The sequence below is a fragment of the Heterocephalus glaber genome, unplaced genomic scaffold (genome assembly GCF_053883595.1).
Source record: "Heterocephalus glaber isolate CG9 unplaced genomic scaffold, H.glaber_assembly_v1.0 deba00001111, whole genome shotgun sequence".
NCBI classification, from domain to species: domain Eukaryota; kingdom Metazoa; phylum Chordata; class Mammalia; order Rodentia; family Bathyergidae; genus Heterocephalus; species Heterocephalus glaber.
Window position 1 is genome coordinate 1,760,777 of NW_028258194.1, and position 14,421 is coordinate 1,775,197.

A 14,421-nucleotide genomic window follows, 5' to 3' on the forward strand; every position below is an offset into this window, starting at 1 on the left:
GCAGTACGGAGCCAGGCCTGGCTTGCGGGAGGTTGCCTATTTGTCGGTGTGAGGCTTTCCCTTTTCCTGTTTTCCCTGATCTTTTATCTGCCCTCTTATCTTTGGGTGCAAAAACAAATCATTTCTGTGTTGAATCAATGGCGTATAAATACAGGGCTGCCTACGCTTGGGCTTCTTGTGTTTCTATGATACTTAAAAATTCTCTGGGGCTCTTCCTTGGCTGGCTCCTCAAAGGTGTCCTGCTTATGGCTAACTCCGGGAAAATGGGATTTGGCCTAAGGAGGCCTCTGAAGTATTTCCCAAGTGTCTCTGGTGGCTCCTGGCCCTGCCCCTGGAGTCCTCCTCCTCCTGCGCCCTCCGGGTGAGGCCAGGCTCTGTGTTTCTGGCCAGTCTGGGGGTCAAGGAGAGGGAGCCACCATGCAGGGGTGGCAGAGAGAGGCGCTGGTGACCTGCAGGGGAAGAGGTGCAGGCCACGGAGGAGAGCTGAGCACCTCAGGGAGAGCTGGGGACCTCGGGAGCACAAGGAAAGGCTGGGGAGCAGGAAAGCTAAGGGGTAGGAGGGTAAACTGTGCGGCACATCCAGGTCCTTCCTGGGCACTGAGTCCAGGACGTGTGAGTGAATCAGCCCCAGCTTCTCTGCTGGCTCCGGGGCCAGGGGAGAGGGAGGCTCAGGCTTCCGGCAAGCCACACTGGATGCCAGTTCCAGCCCAAATAAGGGTCTAGACATGGATTCTCAGCTCCCAGTGTCCCAAGGCCACCCCCAGGGTAAGTGGAGTGTAACACCCTTCAGGGAGAAAGTGGCTTTGGTCCCAGTTTGAGCAGGCCACGGGTCAGGCACTCTGGCATTTCAAGTTCCACTCCTCAGTGCAGCCATTTATTCACTCTTCAATCTGTTCACTGATTCCTTTAACTTACATTCATGTTTCTTCCCTTCCTCACTTCTCAAAGGATTTAAGATGTTCGTGTGAGGAGACTGTGTCAGCTACTGCCCCAGGGGCACACTTTCCCCTGACCATAAAGCCTTGCCCGTGCATCCTAGTCACTTTCCATCATGGCTGGGACAAAACACCTGACACCGGCTCACGGTTCAGTCCACGGTTGGCTGGCTCCACACAGGCTCATGATGGCAGGGAGCCACCACAAAGGAAAAGGGGCTCACCCCATGGCGTCCAGGAAGCAGAGAAAGGGAGGAGCCGGGAGGGGGATGCACTCTTAGTCACACCCCTGTGAGCCGCCTCTTCCAACCAGGCCCCACCTCCCAACACAACATTTGACTGTGAGCTTCTCAGAGGATGATCCATTGGTGAGTGTAGCTCACCTGTGACCTAATCACCTCTCAAGCGCCTACCTCTGAACACATGGGGCTTTGGGGGGCAACCCAGAGCTACACCAGAGCACCATGTTCCCATTTACTCAAACAAAATCTATTCTTCTGCATCTAGACCAGATTTCACTTCCTGTCTGAGAACAGCCCAGTCATGTCAGCTGCTGCCATCTCTTCTCTTTGAAATTCTTTAGTACTTATGTGACATATATATATATATATATATATATATATATATATATATATATATATATATAAAACTCTGTCTCTCCAACTAAGCTGTGAGGTCTTTGGGGACAAGGACTCAGTATGTGAACCTTTAATGTCTCTAATATTTGCTAAGGCACTGAACACATGGGAAGCCTGTCTCTAGCATCTAGTAAGGCACTGAGGACATAGAAGGCCCTTCATAACAGTCACTACCCTATAGCACACATTCACTTCTGCCTCAGAAACATTCTTCCATGCCCTGTAACTGTTCTAACATGCATTGGAGCATGAACAGTTTAAATTACAAGGTCAGCTATAACAAAGACAGGAGGTAAAAGCTGAAGACCCATAAAGTAGCAATTTACATTTGTTCTCTGTAGACTAAAGGAATACATTGTAACAAACACAATGACAAGTTAATGTTGGAGCTTTGCTTAAAGTCAGTGTTACCCAGATAGACTCTACTGCAGTTTCTGTGAAGTGTGGTGGGGTTATGCACATTCCTCTAGTAGAAGCAGCCACTGAGCCAGACAACTGTCAAATATAGACTTTAACCCTAGGACATGTCTCTAAAACAGAGATCAAGCGGCTGACCTCCACGTGAAGAAGAAATGCCACATTTCTCAGCTGCCTGTCACCCATTGGAGCCAAGGAGGGAGGACAAGGGAGCGTTTAGATGTTTCAAATTCGACTTTTAAACACCAGCTAGAGAAACAAAGGAGACTGGTTTCTGACACAGTCTTCCCTTGGTCACATTTGCTTTTTCTCATCACTCATCAGATGTTGCCCTGAATCCTATACTTTAATATGGCTAAGCCTTATTTTTCTGCATTGTCTTCCTCTATGATTTTATGCTTTTCATTTTCATTTTATCTATTTCCTCTTTATAATCTCCTTCATCTCCATCCCCAAAATTGAATAGCGACATCTTTTTTTATGGATGGTTCTAGGGACTGAACTCAGGCCCTTCATACTGAGCTATATCTCAACCTCCCTTTTCAAATGATTATTATTATTAATCACTTTATTTTGAGACAGTCCTGGTAAGCCACTAAATCACCAAGGCTGGGCTTGAGTTTGTGATCTGCCTCAGCCTCCCCGAGTGATGGGATCACAAGCACGTACCACCATGCTCAGCTAACAAAAAACTTTTATTTTACCATTCGGAGTGAGGAAGGGATTGAGTTCATGCCCCAGTGGTCAGACCAGGACTCTTGTGAATAGTCACTCTTTCCAGCTCTTGTTCTTGAAATCCGTCAGCCTCAGCCCAATATTTCTGCAGTGTCATGTTAGGAATCACCTTTCTGGTGTGCCTGGAAATCTCAGAAAGAAAACCACATGGAAGATGATGAAGAACTACAAATGCTTACTTTAAATCATTACAACCTTGGATTGGTTTGTGGGATCAACAACAGTTTTCTAAAATGCAGGTTCCAGTCTGCGCAAATGTCTTGTTTTTGTTTCTAAGCACCCTCCACTATGTGGCAGACACTCGTCTAGGGACACAGATCTGAATGGATGCACTCCCTGGCCGCTGGGTCTGACAGAGATGGAAGGAAGCCTGGTATGTGTCTGCTTGGCCTCCAGCTGTCTCCCTCCCTCGGGGAGCATGCTACTTTGGGGTGTGGGGTTGCACCAGGAGCTGCCTACTATTTTACATAGGCTTGAGGACTCCCGACTGGCCTTGTCTTCTACAGCACCTGTGGAAGCAGGAAATGGCAGATGAAGGGCTCAGAGTGCCAGCAGCTTGAAGCCCAGGGAGTGGGGACTGGCCTGGCTCCCACAGCTGTCCTTGGCCTCCACCCACTGCTCCTCTGTGGCCCCCTGGCTCCCAGCCGTCCTGTGTCCTGCAGCCTCTTCGGGGAGACTGAGGCTCACTGCTGCCCTCCACGTCGCCCGCGGCTTTGAACACTCACACAGCAGTTGCTCGGATTTGGACAATGACTCTGAACATTCACAGGGCAGTAACGGATGTGACTGTTAGGACACTTCCCGCACTTCTTCCTTTACTTTTACAAACCTCCGAGGTAGATATTTTATTGCCTCTCCTTTTAGGGCTGAGGAAATAGATTCAAAAGGTTACAAGACGTTGGCCACAGGCAGTGCTGTGGGCGCGGATGGGAGCAGGGGAGCAGCGAGGTCTAAAAGGCCCAGCTTAAAAACCAGTCGTCTCCACCCGGTGGGCGTTTCAGGCCAACCCCACCGCTTTCCCAGCAGGCTGTGAGGGGCAGCTGACAATGATAGGAAGAATTTCAGGGCCACGGGAGAGGAGGGTTAGCGCTAAGTGGCTTCCACCAGACACAGCAGTATGAACCGTCGCTTGTTATATCCTGCATGCATTCACTGTTCCTTCGTTCAGCAGCATGTTCTCTGGTGAAGTGCTACCAGCTAAGGGAAGCAGTTCCCAAATCCACCACATTTAGGAGACGGCAATCTAGTCCTGCAGTTCAAACGTTAAACCTTAGTCCATCTGACTTTCTAATCACTGAAGAAATCCTGCCACGAAACTATCTCTATTATCTTTAATAGATATCAAATCAGATTTCCTTTACCCTGACAGGGAATAAATTCAGCATTAGTCTCAGAGGTAACAGTGGATCCATCTTAATGTGAAATAGGAAGAAAAGGGGCAAAGGGGAAGGAAGTGGGAGGGCTAGGGGAAAGGATAGAAGGGAATGAGATTAATATGAGAAAATGGAAAAATAGGAACAAAATCTTTGTAAATAGGGAGGACTGGAGGGGTTGAAGGGAGGGCCGGGCAAGGGTGAAAAGTAAGAACCAAGAGAGACTATGTAAAGGTGCAAATTTCCAATGATGAATGTCATTATATTGTATACCTAAAATGTACCAATGATTAGAATGAATAATCAATAATGCAAAATAGGAAGAAAAGGTCCAAAGGGGTAGGGGTAGTGGGAGGGGCAGGGGAAAGGAAAGAAGGGAAAGGAAAAAAGGATGACAAATGGAAAAAACGGAAATAAAGTCTTTGTAAATAGGGAAGGGTGGAGGGCGTAAAGGGAGGGCTAGGAATGGGGAAAAAATAAGAACCAAGATGCATTATGTAACGGTACAATTCCCAGTGAGAAATGTAATTGTTGTTGTATACCTACAATGTACCAATAAAAGAATTTAATACAAACAAAACAAAACAAAACAAACCAGTGGATCCATCTGACACACTTTCAGAACCTAAGCCTTTTGCATCTCATTTTCAATCATCTTTAAAAGACCAGCGTCTAAAAATAGTTGCTCCCTCTCCAAGAGTTATCTAAACACCCACACTCACAAATTATACAAAGCAGGAGGAGATTTTTGCAGCGGCAAAAAGTCGCCTTTTATTAAAGAACTCACTGTCCGTTTGGAAAGGCCTAACAGTGAATGAATACTGGTGCCGATGGAGAAATCGCCCCTCTGGGAGGCCGACTCAGGAGAATACCGAGTTGGAGCCCCCCCCCCCGGGGAGCGTACCGAGTCGTCGGTCAGACAGAAAAGCCCCGACCGCATGAAGTCCCTGGGTGACGCGGGGATGGACAGAAAGTGTGGCCAGGGTTTGGAAGCTGCTCCCGGGGCCTGGGCGGGGAACGGCTGCGGTCCGAGGCCCTGGCTGCCTGGGAGCCCCCCACCTGGGCGGCCGCCCGCAGAGCCTCCCGCCCGGCTGCCGGGACAGGCCAGTTCCCGCCGGCTGCCGTGCGTGCGCCCTTCCTCGGCTCCCCGCCCCTTCCTCCTCCCGGGCGCGCCCCCGCGGCCCGGCAGGGCGGGGACGCGGAGTCAGCATCCGCGCCTGCGCACTAGGTCTCCCGGGCCGCGTCCGCGCGGAGGGGGCGGGGCTGCGCGGCTCGCGGGAAGTCCCCGCCCCCGCCCCCGGCGTCCGCCGTCGCCGTGACAACGGGTGCGCGAGGCCGGCCCGCCCCCGGCCCGCCCTCCCGCGCTGCGCCCCGCGGTCCCCGTCGTCGCCGTCCGGGCGCGCGCAGCCAGCGGGCGCGACGATGCCGAGATGGTCCCGCCGGCGTGGAGCAGGCACCGGGACGCGAGCGCCCAGCCGCCGCCGCGCGGGGCGCAGGACCAGGACGCCGGCGAGCCGGGCCCCGAGCGCGCGCCCCCGCCGTCCGCACCCCGCGCCCGCAGGGGGGGCCCCGCCGCGCCGCCCGCTGGGGCCGGCCTGGGGGGGCGCCTGGCCGCGCTGCGCGGGGCGCTGGGCCTGCGGCGGGGGCGCGGGCGGCGCTGGGCCACGCCGCTGCTGGGTGAGCCCCGCGCGGCCGTCCCGGCTCGGCGGGGCGGGCGGGGCCGAGTTTCCAAACTTGAGGCGGGAGGCGGGCGGTGGCGGCTGCGGGAAAGTTTGAGCGCGGGAGCCGGGCTCTTCCGCCTCTTTGTCCCGCCGGCGTCCGGGGCGCGGCGCGCTGCGGCAGCCGTCGGGTGCGGGCCTGGCTCTCCGGGCGCCCTGCCGGGTGCCACCGAGCTGCGCTCCGAGCTGCGTGACTCCTGGCGATGCCGCCCGCGCTGGCTTCTCATCCCCGGGTACCCGCGTTCCCTGAACCCAGGGTGGGGCTCGGTCCTGGGCCCCCGCCGGAGGCGCTGGGTCTCGAACAGCCGCTAGCGTGGTGAGGCGCTCGGGAAGTGGAGCGTGCTGCCTGCTGGCGTGCGGACTAGGTTCACCTTGGGGAGGAAGAGGGAGGCGCGGGCCTTCAGCTGTGCTGGCTGCGCACCCTTTCCTCCCGCTCCCCGCTCTCCGTTCCCCGGGCCGGGCTGGGGAGCGGGACTCAGGGTCGGCGTGCACGGGGAAGCGCCTCGTGTCCGCACGCACCGATTCCAAGTTGTGAAATAAGCAAGCGGGTGATACTGGCTTGAGATTTCGTGAGAGAGTAAAGGCTTATGTTTTGAGTGGCTAGCAGAAACAGTAACCACTTCGCAGTAAACTGTATCATGGAGGAACAGTAACAAATCATGGATTAATGATAGGATATCTATTGCTTTTTTGCATTTTTCCCTCTAATAGTTGCGTTTCTTTCGAATCTTCTTATATTGCACCGTTTATATTTGGACTTGGTAATGGCTGTGCTTCCTAAATACAGTTCAGGGCCCATGTGATGGTGTAGCCCTCTGCTTGGGTGCCCCGGGCGTTGGAAGGTGGTGAATGAGAGCATACCCGCCGCTCCGGGCAGTAGTCACCCGATGTCCGGAGGCTGGATGAGCACCTCGCGCCCCAGACGTCCTGTGCTGCCGGCGTTCCGGGCCGGCGCAGGGCCCGGAGAGGCGGGTGTGCTGCTGGAGGGACCTAGAGTCTGGCTACTTCTCTGGGGTGACCCGCACGAGGCCCCGCCCTGCCCGAGCATCAGAAAGCCACCCAGGCAGGAAACAGTTTCCGTATTTTCGAAAGCTGCCTCCTTTCCTTTTCTTTCCTCTCCCAGAAGGAGGTGAGAGGCCCGCGTGTGGACTTTTGCAGTAGCTCTGGCCTTCGGTGTGGAGAACCGGTTGTGTTCCTCGGTTCTGGAGTTAATCTGTGGCTGATCAAGTACAACCATAAATATTAGGCTCTGACCACAGTGCTTTCGTTTCTGTTTAGGAAGAAACTTATGATGTGAAGGACTGTGATAGAAACACAGATTTGAAGGCGTTAGAAACTGGCTGGGGTTCTTTTCCATTTGTGCTGGACGCTGAGAAGTCTCCGAAGTGGTCCTTCCCTTTGTTAGACAGGGCGAAGCATTGTTAGAAAATCTGTTTTAATCATCGTGTAGGGTTTTCTTACTACTTATTTAATGCTAACAGTTGTATAAATGGGGTCTTGAAATGTTTATTTTTGGAAGTTTCAACCTGGTTGCTTTCTGTTCATCAGCCAGAAGGAGGCAGAGGTGTAGAAAGAACCTTGACAGTGTTTCTCAAGCTTTTTGACCACAGCCCACATAAGCAGTGCATTAAAACTGCTCACACCTCTGAAAACAGCCCACTAGCGTCTGTATGGCTGTGTCCAAGTGTCTCCCAGTCTGTCGATGTGCGGCATGTCAGTGTCCGGAACGAAACGGATTTAACAAATGGACTTTTTGCAAAGTAGGAGCAGGCTTAAGGAGCCCACAAGGACATGCAGCTGCCCAGGGACTACCTCCAGGATGGGGGCTGTGGCTTCAAGCCCCCCCCCCCCCAGCTCCCCAAATCTCCTCCCTTGCCAGGCACTGACTTTGATACACTCTCCCTGGAGTCTGCCTCTTGGGGCCTGGAGCCTGGGAGGGAGGAGAAAGGAGACCAAGCTGCATGTATATGCAAATATTTAAAGCAAGTGTCCCGGGGCAGGATTGACTCTGAGCCTGTGCGGTGTACTCTGATCTGTTCTTTTTCATAACGCTGCTTATAAACCATGGAATTGACCCCACCATCCAATGTTTTACCTCACAGTTTGAAAACCGCACCTTTCAAGACCTTGTTTTTCCTGAGTCTGCCTGTTTCAAACTAGTCACCCGAGCAAGCATTTAGCTTTGTCCAGGCCTGCTTCGTGGACCTGTCCGAGGAGAGCCCTGGGCTGGATGTGGTTCTCAGGTTTAGCTGTGGACCAGTCACCAGGCGCCTTGGAGCCATCCTGAGAGCTGAGCCACACTGTGTAAGCTAAGGCCCAGGTGGGCAGGTGGCAGAGGGAAGAATGCTCTGCGTGTCTGTCCTGCTGGACCGTGCTGGACGGTGTAAACCCACCCCTCTCGCTGGCTGTAGCTTTTCATCTTCTCTTGAAACAGCAGTTGTGAGTTGCCGTTTGTCACCTGCCATGGCTACTTGTTGTTGGTAAGGAACATGGTGTTCCGTATCAGAAGGGGGAAGTTGGGAGGGGCCCTGGGGAGGACTGTGTTTCCGGCAGGAGTGAGAAATACACGTGACACCCGCAGGCAGAGACATCTGTGCAGGGACTGAAGGGCGGCGCTGCTTGTGAGGCAGAATGAAAAGGCAGCCTGGGATGGCGAAGACAACAAAGTGGTCTCCCCTCTCCTTGTCAGCCGCCCGTTCCCGCGCACCCCACTCTCATTTGGTTTTCTGTCGAAGGGCTGAACCTCCGTGCTGGCACGTCCTGGTGGGCTGAGCTGCTGCTTCGGGGGGCTGTCCTGTGCCAGCAGCACCTGGCCTGTGGTGACAGCAGAGGGGCCAGAACCTGGACGGAGGCCAAGGTTTCGTCCACAGGTTGGGAATGGGGGGTGGGCTGCTGGCTGGCGACAGGACAGCCATTTCAGTACTGGCCCGTGTTTGAGTCCTGCTGCTGGCTGCAGAAGCTGTGTCTGTGCTCGCTTAGTATTTCCCATCCTTAGTTGCCTCATCTTTGCGAAGGGACTACTACAAGCCTCATCTGGTTATGGTACGGAGTATATGAAGCCAGGCATGGTGTCTCACACCTGTAATCCCAGCGCTCAGGTAGGCAGGGGCAAGAAGGTCACAAGTTCAAACTCAGCCTGAATAAATTATGGACGCCCTGTCTCAAAATCAATAAAAACAGCTGGGGATGTAGCTCAGTGTGAAGGCCCTGGGTTCAGAGCCCTGTATCCTGAGTGGGTCTGCAGGGGAGAGAAATGAGATAATATGCCTAAAGTTGCACGATAAGTTCATTTGTATTTACCAGTTACGGAGTGCCTATTGTACCAGGTGTTATTCTGGGGGATTAAAATAAACAAGACTCTAGCCCCTACCTCTGTGCCACTTGTGTTCTAAAAATGTGTGTGTGTATTGTACTAAATGAATTGGAAGAAAGGAAAATCAGCTGAGATAGGGAAACAAAACCCCAAAGTCGGGAAATACTCACTTTGGAGAAGACCAGGAAAGGCCTCTGGGAAAGAGGCCTTAAAGCTGAGACCCCCGGGAGCACAGGTGGGTGCAGGCCGGCGGCGAGGAGGAGAAAGCACGCAGGGCGTAGCCAACCGCACGCGCGGAGGAAGGACCGGCCCTGCGAGGGAGCCCTGCGGGTGCTGAGCGGAAGGGTCGTGATTCCGCTTTGCCTCGGAGAACCTGTCTTTGGAGGCAAGGTCTGGTCTCCCGGGCCCAGCGAGAGGGGCTGACCCGGATGGTAGGTGGCGTGGAGGTGGATGGAAGGGGCAGGACTTGGGGGACTTGGCCTTGCTGAAAGAGAAAGGGAGGGGTTACGAGTCATTTCTGGGTCTTGGCAGCTCTAATCGGGAAAATAACATACACACTGAGACGTTGAAGACGAGTGTGGACGGAGCGACAGGTTTGAAGGAAGAGAGCAAGAGTTTGTTTTGACGTAATACTGTTGAGACATTTGGAGATGTCAGGTTGGTGGTGGAACTTGGGAGAAAAAGCCTGGAGGAGACCTAAAGTGGGGTCTTCAGCAAGCAGGGGGTCCTCAGGCTCAGTGGGATTGGATTCCAGCTCCCAGGGCAGGCGAACGGGCACCCCGAGAGGGACGTTCTCTGCTCCGGCTTGTTCTCAGCGCCTCGGAGGAGACGCACCGTGGTGTTGGGGTTGTGCTACTTCCTTTCCCAGGCACCCTCCTGAGGTCCCCTCCTGTGGGGCAGGGCCAGGCTTCGAACCCAGGGAGCGTGGCTCCTGACTTTCTGTGCCTACTCTCCCACTCTGTTCTGCCTCCTCTGGGCTGAGTGTAGCAGGAGAAGAAAGCCCCAGTACCCAGTGCTGAGGAACCTCAGCATTTCCCGAATGTCATGGCTTTTATCTAGATGTCTTCCCAAAGCTCATGTGCTCATGGGTGGTGCTTTTGGGAGGTGGCTGGATCTGGGGTGTGTGATACTGAATTAACGTATGGGTTGGTTTAGCATATTCTTTCTGAGTATGGATGATGGATTTGCTGAAGAGGGAAAGCCACCCTGGGTGTGGGTGGTGCTCTCCAGGAGGCTTGTAGCCTGGACAGGCTAAAAAGGGAAGGAAGAAAGAAGTCTCGCTGCCTCCTGCCTGCCCTGCCGTGGACTGTTTCTGCTCCGCCAGGCCCCTTTGGTAGACTGCCCCGCCTTGGAGCCAGCCCACTGTGGACTGAAGCCCCTACAAACTGTGAGCCAAATGAACCTGTCCTCCTTTACCTTATGGGTGTCAGATACTTTGTCCCAGCACTGAGAAAGTAGCTAAGGCACTGCTCAGTAAACGTCAGCGTCCTTGTTCCTCTCTCCTCAGAAAGTTAGGAAGGGGAACCCTGCACAGAGGCATAGCACAGGAAACAGGAAAGAGCTTGTTTGGCATGCGGGTGGAGCCAGGGGCCGGGGCCATCCTCCTGGCCTTGCTTCTTGACAGGCGCTGAAGCCACACTCAGCACCAGTGTGTGGGGGGGGGCATGTGAGCTAACAGAGACCCCAACCCATGTATCCCCTGGGAAGCCAACAAGAAAGAGGGCAACTTGGGATTGCAAAGAATTTCTTCAATGCTTGAAACCATTTTTTAAAAAATTTCTAAAATAGACTTCTCCTTAAGCTTAGAGAATGTTGATAATCACTGAAACATGTTTTATTCTTAAAATGCTCTGAGCAGTGTGATAGCTCTAATAGCTCTAATCCCAGCAACTCTGGAGGCAGAGGCAGAAGAGTCCCAAATTTGAGGCCAGCCTGGGCAATTTAGGAAGACCTTCTTAAAATTCAGAAAGGGCTGGGGTCTAGCCTAGTGGTAGGGCGCTTGCTTAGTATGCACTGAGGCCCTGGATCCAAGCCTTAGCACCTCAAGAAAGAGAAAGAAAAAGAAAACAGGATGCTCTGAATGCAAAGGACACATTCTCAATTTGTGATTGACTTTGGTCAGTAATATGGCATGGAAATTGAAAGCAGATAACATTTTAATTATTATACACACGTTTGGATGTTGCTAACATTTGAACATTTTAAACACTTACCCTATTTGGTTCTTCCAGTGTCTCTTAAGGAGTGCCTTATGTATATTAATGTCTCCTAAAGATTATGTTAACAAGTTCCTTACACTTCAGAGACTGCAGACAGACCTGCCTGGGTGTTTCCCAGTGGGGTAGCTTGCAGCCTTTGTTATTTCAGGGTTGAACCCTAACTTCCTGGTTCGCTCCTTCATCTCCGCCCTCAGCTTGTCTGTCCTTCACCAAGCATCGCAGCCTCCCTGGGCCCCGTCTTCCGGCGTCTGCAGTCACTCACTCTGATGGTTGCAGCCATCAGAACTGGACGTTGGTCCTGACCTTCATGAATGCTGCTGTTAAATCCCCTAAGGAAGGTTGATCTCTGTGGATCGCCTTTCATTGGCCAATCAAGCATTATCGAATAGGATTACATTTAAAAAGTGAAGAGTTGATTTTCAGAGTACACAGGTCCGTAGCCATTGTGGCACATCTTACTGCCTTTAGTTTTGTCAGTGTTGTCACCATGGTATTTCCCGCTGAGGGCACCTAAACAAACCCTCAGGCTCTTGTTTGTTTGGCTCCTTCCCCACTTGACTTTCTTCTAAAGTAGCCACCTGTCAGGTGCGATTCTGGTGCTATCGCCATTGTGTGATGAGCGTTGGATGGTCTTTTGTACCTGTAACTTACTGCAGCAGTGACTGTAAGTGTAGTTCTGCAACTCCCGCCAGAATCACTGAACAGCCAGTGTGGCCTGTTCTGTACAGGGCGGCCGGGATTCTCTCCACAGTGTGTGGAGCACAGCTTGGACGTCATTTGACCAGTTCCTTTTGCAGACTTGCTATTCAGACAGATCTGAATGTGGGAAGATTGTTGTAATTGAGAAGAGTGAGGCTTCATTCATATTTTTCTAACGCGGATTTGCCTAAAATGTTACCTGCACTGTGAGGCCCATTCCTAGTTTCTGATAGTAATCGCTGCTCTTGTAATCCAGCTTTTCAGTGCAGTTGTCAAATGGCGGAAGAGTTTTCTCCAGGTTTTAATAGGAATGGGAAGCACTTACATAATTGGGGCAATGGTACTGTTTTCTACCATGTTTAAAAGATTTTTTATCAGACCTTGCTTTTCATTCTTTTCGCACCTTCGTTGTTTATGAACATTTCACAACAATCTGAAATTTAAAGGTCACTGCATCGCATTTTACCCATGGGAAACTGAAGTGAGCCAGGTGATCCTTACTCCACCAAATGGGACTTGGGTTGAAGGTGCAGGTCTCTTGGCTTTGTTAGTTACCTCCGGACTCCTGGGCTTGGAACCCAAAATCTTAGGAACGTATCAGTGGGAAGATGGCTTCCTGTGTCCCAAGCCCCTGACTCTTAGAGCCCTGCTCTGCTAGTTGTGCCTGTTGGCCGTCCCTCAGGTTTGCATCTCCTCATGGTCAATCTGTCATCTTCAGTTTGTCGTTGCATAATTAACTTTGAAAACTAATAACTTCTGAATTTTTTTTGGTGTATGTATTGGTTGTTTATTTGGCAATGCTATAAAAACAGTAAAATAGTAAAAAGGTATCATGATTTAAATTAAATAGTAGGGAAGATATTGTGATATCCAAGGTCAGATTGCAGTTCGGAGGGATTTTGTAGTCTTAAGATTGGAGCAATTCACCAGGCAATGGACTTTCAAGGACATTGTGCATGGATGCTGTGTGTTGCTCCCATTTTCCTATAGTGAAGAGATGCAACTTCTAGTTTCCCATTGGGTTTCCTAAAGTTCTGTAGCTTCGCTCTCTTGTCAGAGCATTTCATAAGGTTGGCTGTTCTTCTGCTATATCTTAGCTATAGAGCTCTTTGTTCTTAGAACACTGAATGCATTTTTTTCAATAAGGAGGAAATTAGTTTTTTTCCTTGTGATACTGGGGGCTGAACCCAGGGCCTTTGCATATTCTCTGGCCCTTTTACATTTATTTATTTTTATTTAAATTTTGAGACAGGGTCTCACTGAGTCACTAAGTTGTCCAGGGTGGTTTTGAACTTGCAGTCTTCGGGCCTTAGCACCTAGAGTGCTGGGATTGCAGTTGGTGACACAGGCTAGGAGGAAGTTACTTTATGAAAGCAATTAATGTGGGTTACTCATTAATTTAGAAATATTTATATTCACATTACATAAGGCTGAGACTTTTAAAAAAGTTAAAATTTATTGCTTTTAAAACACACTGGGGGGCCGGGCATTTAGCTCAGTGGTTTTGCCGCCTGCTGCGTAAGCGAGAGGACCCGAGTTCAATCCCTGGTACCAAAAAAACAACAAAAAACCACATTGGGTAATGGTCGTATTTAGGTTTACCTCCTTTAATGTTTATGGATCAATACATGTTTAAACCACATGAAAACCTTTGTATACTTCTCCCCTTAGAAGCCAAATTACATTCTTTCCTTGGTCTTGTTTTCATGTATTCACTTTAAAATGAGTCATTTTGATTCAAGACCAGCTTGGGCAACTTAGTGAGACCCTATATCAAAATAGAGAACAAGTTTTTAAAAAGGGCTGAGGATATAGCTGAACATGGAGGCTCTGGGTTCAATCCCCAGTACTGTTAAAACAAACCCTAATCCAAAAATGCCCCAGACCCGAAAGCGTTTGATCCTTGAAGTTTCTGTGATGTCTAGGCATCCCTGAGTGCTAGTGCACGCTACCTGCAAAACATGCCTGCCATTTCGTGGCTCAGCCTGGATCCAGAGCCCTGGCTGAGCTCCAGCCCTGGAGCCTTGGGCTTCCTGGGGAACAAGAGCCTTGTCTATGTGAAAGTGTCATGTAAACTGCAGCGGATAAACGTATTAGATATCATCCTTAGTGTTAAGGGTGGTGACTTTTTTCTTAACTGTTGCAAGCCACTGTTGTGCTCACTGCCAGCTGTATGGAGGAGATTCTGATTAAAGTCACTCCGAAAACCATCACCACGTGGAACACGTGAGTTCTAGACCTCACCAGGAGCAGTAGTTTCTTTACATAGAACTGAATTTTAAAAGCAATCTTCCTTCTCAGTTTGAAACTCATCTCTATAACTGAATTGAGCCTATGTCTTTTCCTGTTCAGAATAAAGTTTTTCCCCCTGTTC

At 51.1% G+C, this 14,421-nt stretch overlaps 1 protein-coding gene and 1 long non-coding RNA gene across 5 annotated transcripts in view; one reads left to right on the top strand and one right to left on the bottom strand.

Annotated features, from left to right (window-relative positions):
- Window positions 1-1,949: 1,949 nt before the first annotated feature.
- On the bottom strand, window positions 1,950-5,522 carry LOC110347511 (uncharacterized). The gene is made up of 3 exons (XR_015450901.1): window positions 5,003-5,522; window positions 3,451-3,591; window positions 1,950-3,234 (listed from the first exon to the last, which is right to left on the bottom strand). It is a non-coding gene; the product is annotated as an uncharacterized LOC110347511 (long non-coding RNA).
- Dpy19l1 (dpy-19 like C-mannosyltransferase 1) overlaps window positions 5,494-14,421 on the top strand; it is an 88,797-nt gene continuing 79,869 nt past the window's right edge. For 2 of the 4 annotated variants that reach the window (XM_087210130.1, XM_087210133.1), the window contains exon 1: window positions 5,494-5,775. In XM_087210130.1, coding sequence (XP_087066256.1) covers window positions 5,529-5,775 — 247 coding nt within the window. In that variant the 5' untranslated portion in view covers window positions 5,494-5,528. The remainder of the gene's footprint in view (window positions 5,776-14,421) is intronic. The other 2 variants (XM_087210132.1, XM_087210131.1) reach the window with 2 other exon arrangements.